The sequence below is a fragment of the Trachemys scripta genome, chromosome 3 (genome assembly GCF_013100865.1).
Source record: "Trachemys scripta elegans isolate TJP31775 chromosome 3, CAS_Tse_1.0, whole genome shotgun sequence".
Classification (NCBI taxonomy): Eukaryota; Metazoa; Chordata; order Testudines; family Emydidae; genus Trachemys; species Trachemys scripta.
The window spans coordinates 166920129-166941672 of NC_048300.1; the positions used below are offsets into that span (position 1 = coordinate 166920129).

General features: G+C 42.2%; 1 protein-coding gene across 1 annotated transcript; it reads left to right on the forward strand.

Moving 5' to 3' along the window:
* Positions 1 to 20286: 20286 nt before the first annotated feature.
* LOC117875518 (taste receptor type 2 member 40-like) lies at positions 20287 to 21246 on the forward strand. The gene has a single exon (XM_034766901.1). It carries the CDS (start codon positions 20287 to 20289, stop codon positions 21244 to 21246), a length of 960 nt encoding a protein of 319 aa, XP_034622792.1.
* The last annotated feature ends 298 nt before the right edge of the window (positions 21247 to 21544 follow it).

A 21544-nucleotide genomic window follows, 5' to 3' on the forward strand; every position in this document is an offset into this window, starting at 1 on the left:
TGTAATTTATTTGTTTAGGGTTTTTTAGCAGACTCAATCATAAAAATAATGTACAGTTGTCTCTATTCTTTACTGGATTAAGCAGAATAGAAACACAAATAAGGTGCTCTGCATGTTTTCCTTTTTTGGTTGATTTTTTTTGTTTTTAGATTTGCTAGCTAGTAAGTCTGCTACTGTGAAAAGTGATATTTGTATATTTGTTAATATCACTTTTCACAGCAGATTTACTCATCCTCGGGAAGCTGAGGAACAAATTAAACCCTGGATGGGAAGGTCGGTAAGGAGGCAGGAGGGCCAGGGATGATGGGGGACTGGATGTGGGGGCTGGAGGAGGCAGGGGGCAGGGCGATGGGCGTGAGTCAGGGGCTGAACCCCAGGGTCCTGCTGCACAGCTGGGAGCTGGAGGAGGCAGCAGGGGTCAGGGTGACGTGGGGAGGTGGGGATCCTGGGGCCGGAGCCCAGAGCAGTGGGGGACAGAGCCCGCCACCGCATGGCCTGAACCTGCTGCCCACTGCCCCAGGACGGAAGCCCAAAGCCCAAGCCCCACTGCCCCCACGAAAGAGGGGAACACACACTGGTCGCTTGCTCCTACAGTGTTTGTGACTCCAGAAGGGGGCAGGAACCAATCCCAGCTGGGGGCCCTGATGGAGGGGCCGCTGTTTCCCCCCCACCCATCGCATCACCACCCAGGAGGCTGTGGCCACAAGAAAAGTCCCTGGTGACCGCACGCAGCCACGGTGGCTGCATTTGAGAAAGGCTGCCTGTAATATCAATATATTTGCTCTTCTGCTGTTCTTATTTGTCCTTGTTCAAGGTAATTACAGGAATAATGGGCATATTGTAAATGTAAATATACATTTATTTAATCCTAAGGTCCTAAATCATTTTTGATTCATTTCTCCCCCAACAAGACAATAACCCACTCCACAACCTCAGTCTTTTTTTCAAGGCTTGAAAGAGCAGACTATATACACTGTGCACACTATGGATAAGGGATACTGCATTCCCAACACTGCATTGCTCTTCTTCTTGGTCATTTCTCTGGGTATCTCCAGATCTCTGTCAGCTCTGGCTTTGCTTCCCCAATTCTCCCTCTACTTCCCAAGCCACAATCTGCTCCATCACTATGAATTAGCTTGAAAACTAATCCCCTGCTGCTACATTTACATTTCTTGTAATAATACAGATGTCTGCGTTTAATTTATTAGATTTATAACACTGGTCTACAATTTTTGAGAAATCGTCTGCTTCAGAGATAAAATATGCTATTTATTATGTATTTTGATGTGGTGAATTCAAATATGACAATTAAAACAACTGATTGGCTACTGTTTCTAAGATATTTAGGTTTTTACATTTTATGTCTATGTATATTGTGTAGATAGTAGAGTTTTAATCATAAATTGTAAACCTAGGTCTTTTCATGTGTTTATGGTTGCTTTACATGATAATATTTCTCCTGTCCTGTTTATGTAACACTTTAAAAATCAGCAAAAGGGTTATATAAATAAAATGTATTATGAAACAAAAGGCAAAAAACTATTATGTACATAGTTTAGTCCTATTCAGTGTCTATGCAGCGCTTCTTGGCTTGTCTCTTGTATTCATTAAATAGAGCATCTCTTGTCACTGTCCAGCAATAATCTGCAAGCATTGATGGGCTCCATTTGCCCTGATTGTGTTTCTCCATTGTTGCAATGTCCTGGTGAAATCGCTCGCCGTGCTCGTCGCTCACTGCTCCGCAGTTCAGTGGAAAAAAATCTAGATGAGAGTGCAAAAAATGTATCTTTAGTGATATGTTGCAACCAAGGCTTTTGTATGCCTTGAGGAGGTTTTCCACCAACAACCTGTAGTTGTCTGCCTTGTTGTTTCCAAGAAAATTTATTGCCGGTAACTGGAAGGCTTTCCATGCCGTCCTTTCCTTGCCACGCAGTGCCTGGTCAAATGCATCATCTCGAAGAAGTTCACAAATCTGAGGACCAACAAGACACCTTCCTTTATCTTAGCTTCACTTAACCTTAGAAATTTTCCACTGAGGTACTTGAAAGCTGCTTGTGTTTTGTCAATGGCCTTGACAAAGTTCTTCATCAGACCCAGCTTGATGTGTAAGGGTGGTAACAAAATCTTCCTTGATTCAAAAAGTGGTGGATGCTGAACACTTTTCTTCCCAGGCTCCAATGATTGTCGGAGTGGCCAATCTTTCTTGATGTAGTGGGAATCTCTTGCACGACTATCCCATTCGCAGAGAAAACAGCAGTACTTTGTGTATCCAGTCTGCAGACCAAGCAAGAGAGCAACAACCTTCAAATCGCCACAAAGCTGCCACTGATGTTGGTCATAGTTTATGCACCTCAAAAGTTGTTTCATGTTGTCATAGGTTTCCTTCATATGGACTGCATGACCAACTGGAATTGATGGCAAAACATTGCCATTATGCAGTAAAACAGCTTTAAGACTCGTCTTCGATGAATCAATGAACAGTCTCCACTCATCTGGATCGTGAACGATGTTGAGGGCTGCCATCACACCATTGATGTTGTTGCAGGCTACAAGATCACCTTCCATGAAGAAGAATGGGACAAGATCCTTTTGACGGTCACGGAACATGGAAACCCTAACATCACCTGCCAGGAGATTGCACTGCTGTAGTCTGGGGCCCAACAGCTCTGCTTACTCTTGGATAGTTCCAAATCCCTGACAAGGTCATTCAGTTCACCTTGTGTTATGAGATGTGGTTCAGAGGAGGAGGATGGGTGAAAATGTGGGTCCTGTGACTTTGATGGTTCAGGACCAGAAGTTTCATCCTCTTCCTTGTCTGACTCAAGTGAGAATGATTCTGGTGCATGAGGTACCAGCAGTCCTTCTCCGTGGGGTACTGGGCGTATAGCTGATGGAATGTTTGGATAATGCACAGTCCACTTTTTCTTCTTTGACACACCTTTCCCAACTGGAGGCACCATGCAGAAGTAACAATTGCTGGTATGATCTGTTGGCTCTCTCCAAATCATTGGCACTGCAAAAGGCATAGATTTCCTTTTCCTGTTCAACCACTGGCGAAGATTTGTTGCACAAGTGTTGCAGCATATGTGTGGGGCCCACCTCTTGTCCTGATCACCAATTTTGCAGCCAAAATAAAGGTGATAGGCTTTCTTAACCATAGTGGTTATACTGCGCTTTTGTGATGCAAAAGTCACTTCACCGCAAACATAGCAGAAGTTATCTGCACTGTTCACACAAGTACGCGGCATCTCTGCTCACTTGGGCTAAACAGAAATGTGTCCCTTTGCAAAATCAAACACTGACAAATAAGAGAGCACGACACTGTCTGATTTCTAGAGCTGATATAGGGCAATTTGTTCAGCAGAGTGACGTAAGCTTCGTTATGATTGCATCATCCATGACTTCTAGGAATAACATGATGCAATTAATATCATGTATGACGCAATACCAGCTTCAGATTGCATCATTCATTGTTTTGCCTAAAAAGCAAGTACTGTCCAAACCCAGTCACAGATTTATTCATAGATCCAGTCAAAGATGTATTTTAGTCATTTCTGGTTTAAATTGAGATCCCTTCCCTTTATTACTCACTTATCCTACGCCATTCCCAAGTCAAGGGTCGTATATACTGACCCAATAGCATATCTTGAAAACTAGAGCCAATCAACAATTTTAAGCATCATTTTCGTTCTCAGTGACCAAGAATTAGTAAAGTTTGAATACATTTATTTCAGAAGCATTTTGGCTGTAGAGCAGTGTAATGGGTAGGACTGGGTGAATAATTTGTAGAAAAGAATTTGTTCAATGAACTGCGCTTTTTTCTGTTCTAGAATTGTCTGCCAGCAGATTTACTCAATGTTATGGTTATTCAAAATTATTGTTAAAAGTGTTTTTATTTATTTCAATTTAAATCACTAAAAGGCATGTCTACAAGGCTCTAGGAGCTCTGCATCACTTAACTCCCATTTAAACTGTGAAAATAGGGCATAAATTTGACTTCAGTGAAGCATAGGCTATGTCCTGGCCCTCTACAATGGAGTGAATTTCACCCTGAGTGAAGGTGAGCTAACACATTGTTTATTTAAATGAATCGTTATGTTTTAAATTTCTTAGAATAACACTTCAGGGATTCCTGAGCAGGGACATGCAAATATTTATCCATGACCTGTCTGTGATAAGAAAATACTTCCCAGATATGCTTCTCCTTGTATTTATCTCGTTATTATTCATAAACAAAAATGGAAATAAAAATCTCTGCTTCTTTATCAATCTGCGTGAAAAGGATGGATGTTTTATATTGGTTAGTCAGGTGTGTATTTGAGAGCCAGGAGCGCTGCCCCTTGCTGTTCTGAACTCAGTATTCTGGAAAACCACAAAGAAGAGAGCCATAGAGTTTGAATTAATAATGCAGGCCTTAACTGCAGTTGACCATATCAGAAATTGAATTCCTTACAGGGATCACTGTAAATAGATTTATTTTTGTCTTGACTGGACCAAAAGCATTTTCCCTTGCCTTGCTTTTGGAGTGAGTACATTTTTAGATTCCCTTAGCAGTTTCAATAAACTCTACCCTGTCATACTTTGACAGAGCTACTTTGACCCACTTGTTAGCACGACAGAGTCAATTTCCGACCCCTACAAGCATATTTTGAAGGAGAAGGAAGAAATATTTCTCCACAAGGTTGATTTAAAAAAAATTAATTGAAATTAATTTTAGACCACAGAGATGGATTAGTGAGTAGGAAACAGGTTTGGTGGTTAAAGATGCTAGATAATTCATCACTTGGCTCTGAAATGTATCACATATCCATCATCTGTTTTTGGTTTATGGAGAAATCTCTGGGATTGGATGTATGTAGTATATTCAAAAATAGATCACAATCCTGTAAATACTTACACATATTCTTAATTTTACACACGTGAGGTATGGGTCAATGGGGCTACTTGCATAATTTAGAGCATTTGTGTGTTTGAAGCATCCTCATTATACATGGGATTATATTTTGTTCCATCTGCAATGTGAATATATCACATTGCAGATGACCTTTGATATGTAATATAGCTGTACGTTAGGCACATTTAAATGTATATGTCTGAGCTAAGTGAATGAGTGAAAGTAAAGAAAATCCCTGATGAACATTCCATTTCACAAAAATTTGGATATGCAGATGATCTTGCCATGACAATCAAAGCACCAAACCTCCATGACACTGAGAAAGCATTAACTGAGGATCTCCAAATTATGGAACAATACTTCCGGAAATGAAGGCTCAAAACCCCCCCTGGAAAAACAATAGTAAGCGCAATTCATCTTGATAATAGGAGTGCCAAAAAACACATTAAAAGTAGCTTTCTGTGGTAAAAATTTGCAAAATAATTACACTCCAGCATACCTTGCAGTGAAATTCGACCACACCCTCACTTTCCATGATTATGTTGTGAAACTAGCTTCAAAGATAAAAAACAGAGTTAACATAAAAGAAAATAGCAGGGGTAACCTAGGGTGCACAGGCATCAATGCTGTGAACATCTGTAATGGCACTTGAATATTCGGTAACTGAATATTGTGCACTGGTATGGAGCAGATGCAGCCATCCGTGACTTGTTGACACTCAGGTGAATACAGTGATGAGGAGGATCACTGGAACCCTTAAGTCAGCTTGAACACCATGGCTAGCTGTTCTAACATCACTCCTCCGATGATACACCAAACTGCTATGATACTCTGCAAACTCAGCGAATTAAGGAAAACAGATGTCTTCCTATCCACTAAGACCTCGAAAATGCCCCCCACCCAAAGTCTTATGTCACACAAGCCTTTCTGGGAACATTCACTTAGCCTCATGCAATCAGGCTATGATCAGAAGGAGGCTTGGAAAGCAGATTGGGCGAAGCAAGACTTCAAAAATAAGCACCTTGTGCTGGGTCCCACTCAGAAGTTTCCTGGGTTTGACGTTCCACAGACATCTTGGTCAATTCTGAACCAAATTCAAAACAACCATGGTAGATGCAGACATCTAATGCACAAATGGAAAATCAAGGACTCCCTACCGCGTGAGTGTGGATCCCACAACAAGCCATCAAACATATCACCACCTACTGCCCAATTTATAAATATGAAGGCGGCATCACTGCTATAAATTCTGACAGTCCAGATGTAGCTATCTGGCTTGATCAACTTCAGGTAAAATTGTAGTTACTGCTCCATACCAGCCATACAAAAGAAGAAGATGGAGCTACAACTTGGTCTTTTTGATGTCCGATTCCAAGTGCGAAATCCTGGATCCATTCAAGATAATGGCAAAATTCAGGCCACAGTTTCATCCTAGGCATATTTGGTATTCTCAGTCAAAATAGGATAAGGCTCTGTGACTTCTGACTGCATTTACACAGAGCAGTTGTGTTAGAAGAACATTTTTACCAAGGAATTCCATGGGAGTAGTTCAGCAGAAACCAGGTAGTTGAAGGAGGGATAAAGTTCCATCTATTATGTTGGCCCTTGTTAAAACGAGAGCTTATGAATCATGAATTCTCAACATGGAGAGTGTAATGGATTAGTATAGGTTTGTATGTATCTATATCAGGCTGCAAAGTCTTATTTTGTTTTGTGTATGCCGTTTTGTCTTTAAACTTCTCTGTGCCCTTTGTTTTTACGCTATAGTCTCCACCTTGAGCTGGGATACCGTGGAGCTGTCAGGAAAAATCATTATACCCAGAAGAAGAGTAAACAATGGGAAAGCCATCAAGAGTCATCAAACCTGATAGTCCTCCATTCAGATGGGTCCTCCCTAGAGCAGCAGGCTGGATGCAGTTCCAGGAATTCTCTTTTCAAATTTTTCATGGGGGTAGGTGGGCAGGAGTGTGGAGTTAACCAATCGGTTGATAGGGGTTTTTAATCTTCTCAGGGGGTCTCAACTCAAAGAAGAGAGTAAGATAATTCTATTTAAATTGAGATCTTCTTGAGCTGAAGGGCTCTCTCACTGGCCATCAACTGGAAGACTGAGGAGTGGGATTCAGGAGTGACGTGACACCTTAAAAGGACACTCAAAAGGTGCCAGGGGAGCAGAGAAAACTCTCCTGAAGTAGGACAAGCAGGTGACAGAAAATCCTAAGAAGCTGTGCAGTGAGCCTGCGTAATAGATTGAGAGAGAGAGATGCCAATACATAATGAGCCTGGGAAGAGCCTGTGGGAAAGGCCTAAGAAAGGTCAGGTTAGGAAGAGATCCAGGGAAGCAGCAAGGGGGCTGCATTGACAGGTCTTGGCTGGTTATGAAAGGATCCTTGGAGCAGAAACTGGAATAGAAGGAGGGCCTGAGTTTCCCTACTGGACCACCCAGGAAGGTGATATGGAAATACGCCTGACACAAGGGGGGAGTCCTGTGTTGGGCTGAAGACGCACCATGGCATTGGCAGACTATTGCTTATTGGACTTTTATTTTACCCCAAAAGAGATGGGTCTATATTTAACCTGGTTGTAAGGCCAAGATGCAAGAAGCAGACAACTGCAGAGCCGGAGTAGCTGTCAGCAGAGGTGCCACAGGAAGAGATCCTGCTAAACCACAGCCAGCCACCACAAAGTGCACTGAACAATGAGTTACTCTTATAACTGCCCATTAAAGCGGAGATGTCCGGAGGTTGTGCTTAGTCCTTAGGGAAGACTTGTGGAGAGAGGGGGTCAGAACTGATCACAGGGCACAAAGCAGCTGAACCACAGGGTCCCGCCTGCTAAGAAGGGAGAACTAGATGGTGGGCGTGGCAGAGGTCTGCATCTCAGGAGCATGTCAGAAAGGCCAGATTTAAAGATGGGGTCTGGACACTGCTCAGACCCAGTGGGTTTAAAAGCAAGTGGGATCCAAAGGTTGGATCCTGTACAATAGCCTGGTGCCCAGCGATAAGCAGGAGCTCAGCCAGGGCTGAACCAGAGTATTGATGTGGTAAGTCATATTTGGTTTCTGGATGGATAACTGTGTCTCTCTCACTGACATGCCCTGTATATTAGAGCAGGGCGAGGTATTGTATTAATTAGAAACAATTGACTTTTCAGATTTGGTACATTTTTGTGTTTATGAATTGTCCATAAACTAAACATGATTTTTCATCAGATCACAACACAACTACTGTCTCTTTCCTGACTATTTGGATACATTATGCACCTCCTACCAGGGAACAGAACCAGTACTGTTCCTGTACCAACCACAATGAGACAACTCAACCTGAAATTCTAATAGAGTGCCATAGAGTAAGTGACAAGAGAAAAATTGCATTAAATAATGACTACAGTAAAAAAAAAATTATATAGATTAAGCTATACATGGGTCCAAGGCAGGAGTGGCCAACCTGAGCCTGAGAAGGAGCCAGAATTTACCAATGTACATTGCCTAAGAGCCACAGTAATTCATCAGCAGCCCCCCATCCGCTCCCCCTGGCTCGCAGCGCCTCCTGTGCACTGGCAGCCCCGCCGACCAGCGTATCTCCTGCTCCCTTCCCACACCTCCCGATCACCTGTTTCGTGGCATGCAGGAGGATCTGGGGGGGAGGAGAGAGGGCATGGCAGGATCAAGGGAGGGGATGGGAAGGGCTGCAGTGGGGGCAGGGCCTGTGGCAGAGCCAGGGGTTGAGCAGTGAGCACTCCCTGGCACACTGGAAAGTCGGCCCTGTAACTCCAGCCCTGGAGTCAGTGCCTATACAAGGAGCCGCATATTAACTTCTAAAGAGCCACGGGTGGCTCCGGAGCCACAGGTTGGCCACCCCTGGCCAAAGGTGTTAACATACCTCACTCACTGTCCAACATTAAAAAAGTGTTGAACAAAATTCGGGGTAGGTACACAGAGACCTCAGCCTGCTTAGTACATGGCAAACGCATCACAAAAAAGCCTTTTAACCTTTAATTAAAGATACAGAAAAGAAGAAAACAGAGTTATTAGCCACTCTGAGACCTGGCAAACTTATATTAGCATCAGGCTGTTTAGGGCATTGCTTTTGGTTGTTTCTTTCTCGTCACAGGCTTACAGCAGTGGTGCAAAATATCTAGTCTTGGCCAGCTAAGCCTGAATCATATAAGATGGAAGGAAAAACGAATGGGATAGAAAAGAGAAGATATAAGATGGGAAAAGAAAAGGGCACATAGTGGGTGCAGTGGGGTGGGGTCGCAGAAGACAGTGAAGATGGCAGTCATGATAGTGGAGTTTTCTCCAATAGCCAATTTCTTTGAGGACCTACAAAGGGATTGGTGGATGGAATAGCTCATCCCTCATTATTTTGTCCATCTGTTAGGCCTAATTTCTGATACACCAATTTTGGTTCACTTACTTTCTTACCTACCAAGCATGATCTGAACACGGTCCTTGAGTTATATCAATAGGCCTTTCTGGTTGGCCAGTTCACTCTGTCTCTCTTTTGTACCTTTTCCTTTCACATTTGTTATTGTAGGTTATTTTGACATCGTATGAACTGTCACACTTTTTACAGTTGATATCACAGTTAGGGTAAATTTTTAGGTTCAATTATCCCAACAGGTGTCTTCTTCTGAAATAAAAGTATCTACTCATGGAGTTCATGAGGAATAGTAAATTAGGCATAGCTCCTCCTGTAGACAAGCACTTAGTGGGCATTCCACAAATGTACAATTTATATAATTTTTAAAATAAATTATTCCTTCAGATTCCAAGAACAGAGAGCAGTGGAAGGAAGTCTGCTTGGAGAATAGGAGTACTGGACTGTTTTGTGGAGTTCTGAATGTGGCATTACAGTATCTCTATTTTAGCTTTCCTATTTTTCCCCTGAACACCTGCTCCCCCATCCTTGTAAGCCATTATATTCAAATTTTGGTACCCTAAGTTTGGCAGAGAGGGTATGTCTACACGGCAATAAAATACTCATGGTTGACTCGAACTCACAGGGCTTGGGCTGTGGACCTATGAAATTGCAGTGTACATGTTTGGGCTCAGAATGGAGCCTGAGCTCTTTGATCCTGTAAGAGGAAGGGCCCAGGAGCCCAAGGGGAGGGATCCAGAGCTTTGGCACAAGTATTTGACTATTCAACTCCCATAGAAAATCTATGGGACTTGAGTGCCGTGCCTTTGAACATTCCCATTGCTTTTAAGTTTAGATCACTATACCAAGCTGCATTATTAGGTCATTGTGACGTTGACCTCTACTTTCACTGCAATAATGCTTCCAGTCATTACTGTTCATTATAGCAGGGTTGGAACCGGAATTTCCATTTCCTGGGAAATTCTTTGAGTTTGAAACTAAAGAACAAAAATAAAGGAATTTCAGTATTTCCTGGTAAAGAAAAATTAAGGTGAAAAACATTTAGGTTGAAGCAAAACATTGTTTCACTAAAATATAAATATCTCATTTTCAATTTGACTATTTAAATTTTATTATATTCTTTAAAATAAAATAAAAAATGAAAGTTTTGAAATGAAAAATTGAAACATTCTGCTTTTTTATTCAAATTGTTTTTTGTCAACATTTACTTATTCTCACAAATTTTTGAATTAGATGCAATGATATATTCTGCTAGAGAGATATTCTGTTAGAATTTTTTTGATCTTCTTTATTATTACAATTATTTCTTTCTATTACCTTCGTGCCTGGGAGCCTCTACCCAAAGACCAGGACACCATTGTGTGAGGTGCTCAGTCCCTGCAGCAAAGAAATTTAAATAAGGAATTTTGGGTAGACGGGAGCAGCTCTTGTAATCTCCATGCCTGATTTTAACATTCAATGTGTGGAAATCAAGTAACATAAGGTGGGAAAAGAATAGGACACATAGTGGATGGTTTGCGGTAAGAGAGGATACAGCAATCGAGAGAGGAAAAACAGAGGGCAGGAGAATGAACATCAAGAGGAAAGACAGTAAAAGTCAGGTAGGTGATACTGACAGTAGAATGACTGTACCTAATCTGACAAGGAATCTGGGCAAAGATGGGTAGAAACAACTGAGAAGTCTGTACACCAATGCAAGGATCCTGGGTAACAAAATGGAGGACCTAGAACTTTTGTAAACAGACCTAATTAAAATAGTCATTTAGGCTGATTTTTTGATGACATGTAATTTTCTCCTTCGCAAATGTGTTTTTTAAAAGTCAGTTTGGATAGTGTTGTGTAAGCATTTTAAATGCTTAAATCATCTATAACTGTAAATAATGGTGTGGCATCTGTACTACTTAGAATGTTCCTTTGTTTTACACATGAAATTTTATGGGTCAATTACTTATTAAATATATGCAAACAAATTAATAGAATAAAGAACTTGTGTTTTCTATATTTGGAGATGCCCTCTCTGATGATCAGTTCACTTAAGTCTGTCTTGGAGTGTCATTTTCCCAGGTGCAGCGGGAGCAAGCAAGATCCTCTGCAGCACCAAAGTGCTGGAGGGGGGCTGCACAGGGAGGAGGCAGGAAAAGCAATGTGGCTGCAGAGGCTGCTAACTTCAAATTAGATGTCTTGGAAGGCTCCACCAGAAGCGGACCAAATGCACTTTGGATGAGTAGGCCTGTAATTTGGTTCATTCAATTCAAGAGCATTTCCTCCTGGCCAGGCATGGCATAGCAGTTCTCTTGCCCTATGACACCCCTGGCCGAAGGTCACTGCATTGCTGTGGTGGCTTTTCTTCCTATAATTCACAGTGCTCCCTCTTCACAACTCAGTCGTCTGACTAGGTCACGATAAGTTCTCCCCTTCCAAAGTATCAAAGTCTCACCAGATCAACTGTCCAGATGACACGTTGAAACTGTCCATATCCCAGTTGCTGGTAGAGGAGTCCAGGCCATCCCTCTATAATGGGTTCCAACCCAGAGATCCTGACCAGCTATCTCCCTCCTTGCTCCAACCCTGGGCTTCTTCCTACCTTGCCTTCTCAGGCTTTCTTTCTTCACAAGTCCTCTGGGGTTGACCTTTCTTCCAGGTCTAGGATTCCAGAGCTCATTCTGCCTCGTGGGTTTCCTCCTTCCACTTCTCTGCTCCCAGCAAGTGTCTACACAGTCTCTGCCTCTGCAACCCTCTGCTACTACCAACTTCCTCCCTTTATATTCCTTACATGACTTCTCCCCCAGCTGGGATTTATCATCAATTAGTATTTATAAATTCCTATCCCTCCCTTCAGGTGCAACTCTGAAGCTTAGTTGGCCTCTTCTGGACCACCTTTACCCCTATAGGGCTGGTGTGGGGTGGACACCTCATAACAGGTTGTAACAGGGAGGGACTCACCACCTCAGTGCCTCCTACTGTCCATCCTGGCAATTAGCTCTCATTGCACTGGAGTGTCCCTGTCTAGTGGTATCTTGCCCGTCGTCACTCTCACCTCCACCTCTAGGACCCAAGTCACTACCCAGATTGCAGCATCCTCTTGTGGACACAGCCTTCTGACTGTGCCTCAGTGGGTTCTCTCCCCCCTTCTGGGGGACGAGACAGTCCTCAGTCCAGCCACTTGTCTTGGTGGCAAACTGCAGTCTCTGATCTAGCCACTCGCCTGAGTGGCCAACTGCAGTCCATGCACTGGCCACTCCCCTTGGTGGCAAGTTGGGGAGGGGCAAAGGAGGAGGACCCAGGCCCGCCTGCTACTCTGGGTCCTGGTCCAGGGACCCTGTAGCCAGCAGCCCCTCCTCCCACTCCACCCTCTGTTTCCCTGAGCCATTTCCCTGCAACCCTAGCACCTTCTCTGTCCTTATATCAGGGCCTCAGTCTGGCAGCTGTCAGGCTGGAGCTCTCTCTTGCTCCTCTGCCCCTGCCCCGCACTGCTCTGTCCGTGGTACTGCCTCTCTCAACCCTCCTACAGGACATCCAGTCCTCCTCCCTTAGCGTCCAGGTAGAGACTGTCTCTGTTTTGCTCAGCCACCCTTCTTATAAGGCCATCCGGGCCCGGATTGGCTGATCCACTAAACCTTCTCCATATTGGCTGGCTCAATAAACCCTCTTCTAATTGCCTGGGTTCTGCGCAGCATCCCCAAGGCTGCTTTAACCCTTCTTCTGCATGCTTGTGGCAGCCGCTCCACCACACAGGGCCATTGAAATCTGGATCAAGTGACACAAAGGACCATATACAGGTTGCTGAAGGACAATGACCTCTATTCCAGCCACTGCTTAGTTCCTGTGCAAAGACCATTGATTTGGTCTTTGTGCAAGGAGATGCAAAGCTCACCTTTATTGAGGATCATATTCCTGACTGTTCTTCAGGGGATTTGTCTCTTTGACAATGGACCATAAGAACACATTATCTTCAAGATTCATCTTCACACGTGGTCGAAGAGGGCCTCTGTTTCAGCGTAGTCAGAATTTCAACTTTACTTTCTATGATAATTTGCAACAGTAATGTTATTCTAAGAAATACTCTGATCCATTCAGAGAACAGAAACAATACCACTTCTCTGACTCATCATAACAAAGCAATGCATTCCAAACTTTTTCTTCTTAGCTCACACATTCTAGCCATAGCCAAGTTTTGTTGTTTCCTACGTGGCAACTTATATGCAAAAGGATTTCCTTTTGTAGCTATCTTGATTCTCCTAGAGTAATGTAAGATATTTGAGTCTTATTGTATGGTTTCCGCTGATTCAGGATATAGACTTTCTAGCAACATTACTGGGTTAACAAATGAATGATTACACTATTTGTAATAAGGGTGGGGTTTATTTGGCTTGAATAAAAGGGTACACAGAAGGAAAAAGCCCAGAGATACTTTGGGTGCTCACAGGGTAAAAATTGTTTCTTTAGGACAGATGCAAATTTCACATGGATTCTGTTACAACAAAGTAACAAAATCTGCATCTGGATGAAAGACATGAGAAATGAATAGAAAAGAAAAGCTATTCAGTAGGATTCTGCTGTGTTCTGAGGGTAAAGTTGACACAAGACAAACTTATCTCAGCCAACCATTTATTATTTTATAAAACACAAACACAAAACTTGGTGCTGCTTTTTGACATTTTGTTTGGGCCTCCTTGATTACCTATTTAATATTTGTGAGATTTGTAGAACTCATGACAGGAGCCTAAAATCAGTCTTGTACATTTAAAACAAAGAAATGAGAGGACTGCAATTTGGGTTAGCTGTGACACTTGGATGAGGGATAAGTTAGTTCGGGGAACTTAAAATGGGTGCAGGGGTTACAGGGACTTGTGACTAACAAGTTCTATACCTTTGACATGTACAGAATAATGAAAATATAGGGCTAGAAGGGACCAATAATGCTTTACTGAGACACAATTAAGAATTACATTTTGTCCATCTCTTTCTCTGCCTTGCCTATTATATTACTGTAAGCACTTAGGACGAAGAATGTCTTTGTATCAACAACCACAAACCCTGTGCAACACTGATCCTAACTGGGACACTATTGTGATATAACTATTGATCAGCAATAAGAGTACAGCTGTAACAGGATCTGGCATGGGTCTGTCACAGGTTCTCTTTATATGGATGGATGCAAATCACAAAAAGAGTTTTGTTAACAAGATTAAAATCCGAATGCACCTGGATTGATGACAAGGACACAATGTAGGAGAGGATGGACTTGTCAAACATATTCTTCTTCTTCATTAAATTGTCCTTATGGGAGCTCTATTCTTTTAATTTCTTTTAATAGTTTGGGGAAACTTGCAGACAGTTATTTTGGGGAGAGGGAGTAGGAGAGGTTTAGATTCCTCACCCACTCACTTCCTGCCCTCTCTCAAGCAAGGGTTTCCTCTGGAGAGAAATTATATTTGTGTTGTTTTTGCCTAGGGGTATGTCCAGTTCCCTCAGTTTTAAAACTTTTTTCCCTTGAGGGGGCCCATTACTGTCAACGAGAGCCATTGTAGCTGTCTTTATTCCAGGTGTAAACTCTGTGGTGTTTGGGAGTAGGTTGAGGCAGATCTGTGAAACCACTGCACCACAGGACCCTTCCCTTCATCTCCTCAATAGGAGGAGTCGTTTGAGAAAGGAGAGTAGATGAGGAAGCAATACCAATGAATATATCTTCCTTCTTGCCTGATGAGGTGATAATACTTCCTACAACTTCCTACAAAAATGACTTCAGGCAGTTTAAAAACCTAATAAAATCAGTGGCAGACACTTGCAAATTCCATTAGAGGAAGTGCAGGAAATGCAGCAACTGATAGACATACTCCATGGAACTTCTTCAGGGAGAATAGCTTTACCAGTAAAAAAAAGCCTCACTTGAATAAGCTAAAAAAATATGGCAAAGCCCAGCATCAATACCACTGACATGTAAAAAGGGAGGACAATAAATATTATGTGCCTCTGAAAGGGTCAGAGTATTTATTTACACACCTGACACAGAATTCATTAGTAATGGATGCTGTAATTGAGCACAGTGAACAACATCATTCCACATAAAAACCTCATGAAAAGGACTAGAAACATCTCACCTTATTTAGGCAAAAGAATTACTCCTTAAACTCATAGCAATTTAGAGTGGTGAATTATGAAGCTCTCATTGCCAAATAAAATTACATCAACTATAATAATTCATATCTCTTATTGAAAAATGGCGTCAGGAGCAAAAAGAGTAATTCCTTGTTGGATACAGTGGATACACAATCCCATTCAATGGCAACAGCAATAGAATGTGCCATGTAACCTGGTTGCAAAATTCTGGAATCCTATCAGAGGTGTAGCCATGTTAGTCTGTATCCAGAAAAACAATGAGGAGTCCGGTGGCACCTTAAAGATTAACAGATTTATTTGGGCATAAGCTTTCGTGGGTAAAAAGCCCACTTCTTCAGATACATGGAGTGAAAATTACAGATGCAGGTATTTTTATATTGACACATGAAGAGAAAGGAGTAACCTTTCAAATGGAAAACCAGTGTTGACAGGGCCACTCCAATCAGGGTGGATGCGGTCCACTCCCAATAATTAATGAGGAGGTGTCAATACCAAGAGAGGGAAAATCCTTGTGTAGTAAGCCAGCCACTCCCAGTCCCTGTTCAAGACCAAATTAATGGTGTTAAGTTTGCAAATGAATTGTAGCTCTGCAGTTTCTCTTTGAAGTCTGTTTTTGAAGTTTTTTTAGTGAAGGATGGCTACTTTTAAATCTGTTATAGAATGTCCAGGAAGATTGAAGTGTTCTCGTGCTGGCTTTTGTATATTACCATTCCTGATGACTGATTTGTATCCATTCATTCTTTTACGTAGAGACTGTTTGGTTTCGCCAAAGTACATGGCGGAGGGGCATATATCACATTAGCAGATATGCAGATGAATGAGTGCCTGATGGTGAGGCTCATGTGGTTGGGTCCTCTGATGTTGTCACTAGAGTAGATATGGGGACAGAGTATGCAACGGGGTTTGTTACAGAGATTGGTTCCTGGGTTAGAGTTTCTGTGGTGTGGTGTGTTGTTGCTGGTGAGTATTTGCTTCAGGTTGGGGGACTGTCTGTAAGCGAGGACTGGCCTGCCTCCCAAGATCTGTGAGAGTGAGGGATCATTTTTCAGGATAGGTTGTGGATCGTTGATGATGTGCTGGAGAGGTTTTAGCTGGGGGCTATACATGATGGCCAGTGGCATACTGTTACTTTCCTGTCCTGTAGTAGGTGACTTCTGGGTACCTGTCTTGCTCTGTCAATATGTTTCCTCACTTCCCCAGGTGGGTATTGTAGTTTTAAGAATGCTTGATAAAGTTCTTGTAGATTGGAGCAAATTTGGTTGTATTGTAGGGTTTGGCTGTAGACAATGGATCGTGCGATGTGTCTTGGATGGAAACTGGAGGCATGTAGGTAAGTATATTGATCAGTAGGTTTCCAGTATTGGGTGGTGTTTATCTGACCATCATTTATTTGCACTGTGGTGTCCAGAAAGTGTATCTCTTCAATTGGCTTCTGTACCCAATGATTGGAATATAGCTAATGTAACTCCAATATTTAAAAAGAGCTCTAGAGGTGATCCCGGCAATTACAGACTGGTAAATCTAATGTCAGTACCGGGCAAATTAGTTGAAACAATCATAAAGAATAAAATTGTCAAACACAGAAGAACATAAATTGTTGGGCAAAAGTCAACATGGTTTCTGTAAAGGGAAATCATGTCTTACTAATCTATTAGAGTTTTTTGAAGGGGTCAACAAACATGTGGACAGGGGGGATCCAGTGGACATGGTTTACTTAGATTTCCAGAAAGCCTTTGTCATAACTATAAAGGGAAGGGTGTAACAGCTGTCCTGTGTACAGTACTATAAAATCCCTCCTGGCCAGAGACTCCAAAATCCTTTTACCTGTAAAGGGTTAAGAAGCTTGGGTAACCTGGTTGACACCTGACCCAAAGGACCAATAAGGGGACAAGATACTTTCAAATCTTGGGGAGGGGAAAGGCTTTTGTTTGTGCTCTTTGTTTAGGGGGTTGTTCGCTCTTGGGACTGAGAGGGACCAGACATCAATTCAGGTTCTCCCCATCTTTCTAAACAAGTCTCTCATATTTCAAACTTGTAAGTAAAAAGCCAGGCAAGGCATCTTAGTTTTACTTTGTTTTTCTCAACTTGTAAATGTACCTTTTACTAAAGTGTTTATCTTTGTTTGCTATACTTTGAACCTGAGGCTAGAGGGAGGTCCTCTGAGCTCTTTAAGTTTGATTACCCTGTAAAGTTATTTTCCATACTGATTTTACAGAGATGATTTTTACCTTTTTCTGTTCTCTATGATGGTTTCCCATAGAATCTCAATTCACTGTCCTTGCCATCCCCCTGACAATTGACATCCCTGTCAAATTTCAAGTTCCTGCTTCAAGTCAAGGTGGCACTAAGGATTGGAAGAGACCTCATGAGGTCATCTAGTCCAAACCCCTGCTCAGAGCAGAACCAACCCCAACTAAATTATCCCAGCCAGGGCTTTGTCAAGCCAGGCCTTAAAAACCTCTGAGGATGGAGATTCCAGGCCTTTTCCTTCAACAGAGAGGATGGACGAGAACATGACTTGCACCTCAAACTCCTTTAACCTTCTTCCCAGAGCCACATAGTCTGCAGTGACCCACTCAAGGTCATTCTTGGCAGTATCATTGGTGCCCTCATGGAGAAGTAGGAAGGAGTAGCAGTTCGAGGGCTTGATCAGTCTCGGCAGACACTCCGTCACATCCTGAATTCCAGCTTCAGACAAGCAGCACACTTCTCGAGGTTCCCAGTCTGGATGGCAGATGGATGACTCTGTCCCCGGTTAGAAGCAAATTCCTGACCATCACCAATTATCTCCTCCTCTTGGGAGTGGTGGTCGTGGAACCCCATCCCTAGGAGAATGCATCCCATACCTTCCAGTCAATGGGGTCTTCTTCTGATCCGTACACTCAGATGACTCATCCAAATCATTCTCCACCACACTACCTGTGCAGAGAGCATGAAAATGGTTTCTTACCTCTATCTGCATTGGATGTACATGGGTTTTCCTCTTTCTTTTTCTGGAGGTCACATGCTGCCAATTTTCTTTCCTGTTCTGCACTGCCCTCTCTCATTCTTCAGCATGCTGTGTGTGCAGTACTAAACACTGACATCTATCCAGAAAAATCTTCATTTTCTCTGATGCAATGCGGGGTGATCAATGATGATACTTAGGTCTCTAGTCCTTTAACCTTCTCTTCCAATATGGAGACCAGCTTACATTTTGTACAGACGAAGTCGCTTCTATCCTCTGGGAGAAAGACAAACATGGCACATCCTGTGCAGGTCACAACAGCTGATCACTCACTATCTATATTGTATTCCTTCTAAGAGCCTCTTCAGATGTTATATCTACTTCTCATAAAAGCCTGAAAGGCAAAACCTCTTTGGGAATTTCCCCCAGGTAAACACCCAAGGAAACTCCCTCTGTTTGCTTCTTCTCTGTTCGCAGCTCACTCCGTTCAAAAGTGGCTGCTTTTTTATAAAGCTGCTGGCTCAAAGCAGTTGCCCCAGCTCAAAGCCTCCCCTCCAATCAACCACGCAAGGCTCACCTGGAACAAAGTACTCCCAATTCATATTTTTTGAACAAACAAACACACAATCAAACAGTCCCTGCAACTAGCAGCAGTCAAACAAATGGTCACAGCAGAAACTTGGATATTCACCGTACCAGCTCACAACACAGCCCCCCTAATGCAGCACTCACCATAGCATCTCTGGGATGGTTCACAGGCAAACTCCCTCTTTTGGCTTCTCCTCTGTCCGCCTACGCTGTTTTTCTGCCTGCAAACACTTAAGACTTGACTTTCTCTTAAAAAGAACAGTCAGATATTGTGTCTGTAGTCTGGGGTTTTCCCTCAAGAGCAAGGAATATACCAGATGTTGGGAAAAGGAAACTATGTCAAGACACAGAGGGGTAGCCGTGTTAGTCTGGATCTGTAAAAAGCAATAGAGAGTCCTGTGGCACCTTTAAGACTAACAGATGTATTGGAGCAGAAGCTTTTGTGGGTGAATGCCCACTTCGTCGGATGCATCCGACGAAGTGGGCATTCACCCATGAAAGCTTATGCTCCAATACATCTGTTAGTCTTAAAGGTGCCACAGGACTCTCTGTTGCTTATGTCAAGACAGAAGCAGTGTTTGGGAGACCAAGCCATACTGCTGCTTCAGCATATGGGCAGAGATTAGCACTCCAAGACTCAAGGCAGGTTGCATTCTTCCTATTTGCATTTGTGTTTTACATCCTCTTTATTGTATTGATCTCCATTTTACAATAAACCTGCACACAGCAAACACACCAAGTGGGATATCACCAGTGCTGCTAGAGATTATTTTGAGGGATCTGTCATTATTTTATTGCTAGAATGGTAACAAATCAGTTTGAATGAAAAAAAAAATCAGGGTAGAAATTCTGCACATTTGTCTGAATATCTTGTCACAGTTATCTAAATGTATCTCCCAGTTTCCATTGACCATTGCCATATGTATATAATATTATTTCTTGTGCTGAGGGCTAACTAAGGCCAGTGTACCACACAAGTTATACCTCATGCTTATTTTAGAAAGCACCTACGATATTCAAATAAATGGTTAGGTTTTCAGTTTATTAAAATAATAATTTGATTAGTCAGTAATAGGGCATTTTGGGAAGGGACATGCAAATATCTTTGTCCATGAACTAGATATTTAGTAACAGGATAGATGCCAGATTTGAATCTTCATGAAATGACCTGGTTATATATGAACAACAGGTGAAAGTTAATTTTCATCCTGCTTTTGAACCTATGCGAAAAGGACTAAGCTTTGTATATTCATGAGCCGACATGAACAGTCTTCTAAACCAAGCCTTCTGAACTGATGTCTTCTAAACCAAGTCTTCTGGAAAGTCTTGAGAAGTGAGCTACAAACAGAGAATTAAGGATGAAAAAGTCTTTAGATCCTGCTGCTATTTTTTATCTGATCATCTCAGCAATAGAATTATCAGTGGGAGTTCTTGCAAATGGATATATTGTTGCCTTAAATTGTATCGACTGGGCCAAAAGCAGAACATTGTCTTCGTATGATAAGATCATAACCAGTCTGGCCTTCTCCAGATTTTGCCTACAATTCTTGGTGACATTAAACAATATTTCATCTAAGGTATATCAAAATATCTTTGATAGGTTTCAAACACTACAGCCTTACCTAGTTATCTGGATGTTCATAAACCAAGTGAGTCTCTGTTTTGCAAGCTGCCTTTCTGTGTTCTACTGTGTGAAGATTGCCACTTTCAACCAGTCCCTCTTCAGCTGTTTAAAATTGAAAATCTCCAAACTGGTGCCATGGCTGCTTTGGGGCTCTGTGCTTTACTGCTTGGTTACCACAGTTGCTTTTACATTGTTCAGCTATTCCTATTGCGTATCCTCTCACAACTCCACAGATCGTCTATCAACAAATAGCACGATGTCAGACAAGATAAAGAACCTTTTGGAGTTCACTTTTCTGATACACAGTGTAGGATCTATTTTCCCCCTTGTCTTATTTATTGCTTCATCTGTTCTGTTAATCATATCCCTTTGGAGACACATCAGGAAAATGAACCTTAATTCAGACCTTAATCAAAATTTCAGGAACCCCAACACGGATGCCCATATGCGTGCTCTTAAATCTGTGGTGTCCTTTTTCATCGTCTACAATATTTATTATGTGGCTTCAACATTCCCAATAGGAAACCCATCCTATTTCAATGATGAATGGAAATATATGGTGTGTATATTTATAGCTGCTGCCTACCCTTCTGTACACTCCATTATCTTGATTCTGGGCAACCCCAAATTAAAACTGGCCTCAGCAAATATTCTGCATTCTGCCAATTCCTGTTTCAGAAAGGTTACTTCATAATATCTATTCCTGTTCTTCCAGATCAAAAATGTTCACTACCTTTGTAAAGCACAGTAGTGGAAAAATATTTGATTTTCCCCTTTGTTTCCATATTCTCCAGTCTATTATCTATTTGAAATCTTTCTTAGGGTCCAACTGGAAAAGTTGAATCCCCTTTCAGTGGATTAGAACCTCCATATGCTTGCAAGACCCTGGCACACATGCGTGGAAATGTGCAGCAAAGCAATCTTGGCCCCTGACATTGAATAGTTGAGGAATAGTTTTTTTTTGACAGCAAGGTCTTTGAATAAATTCTCTC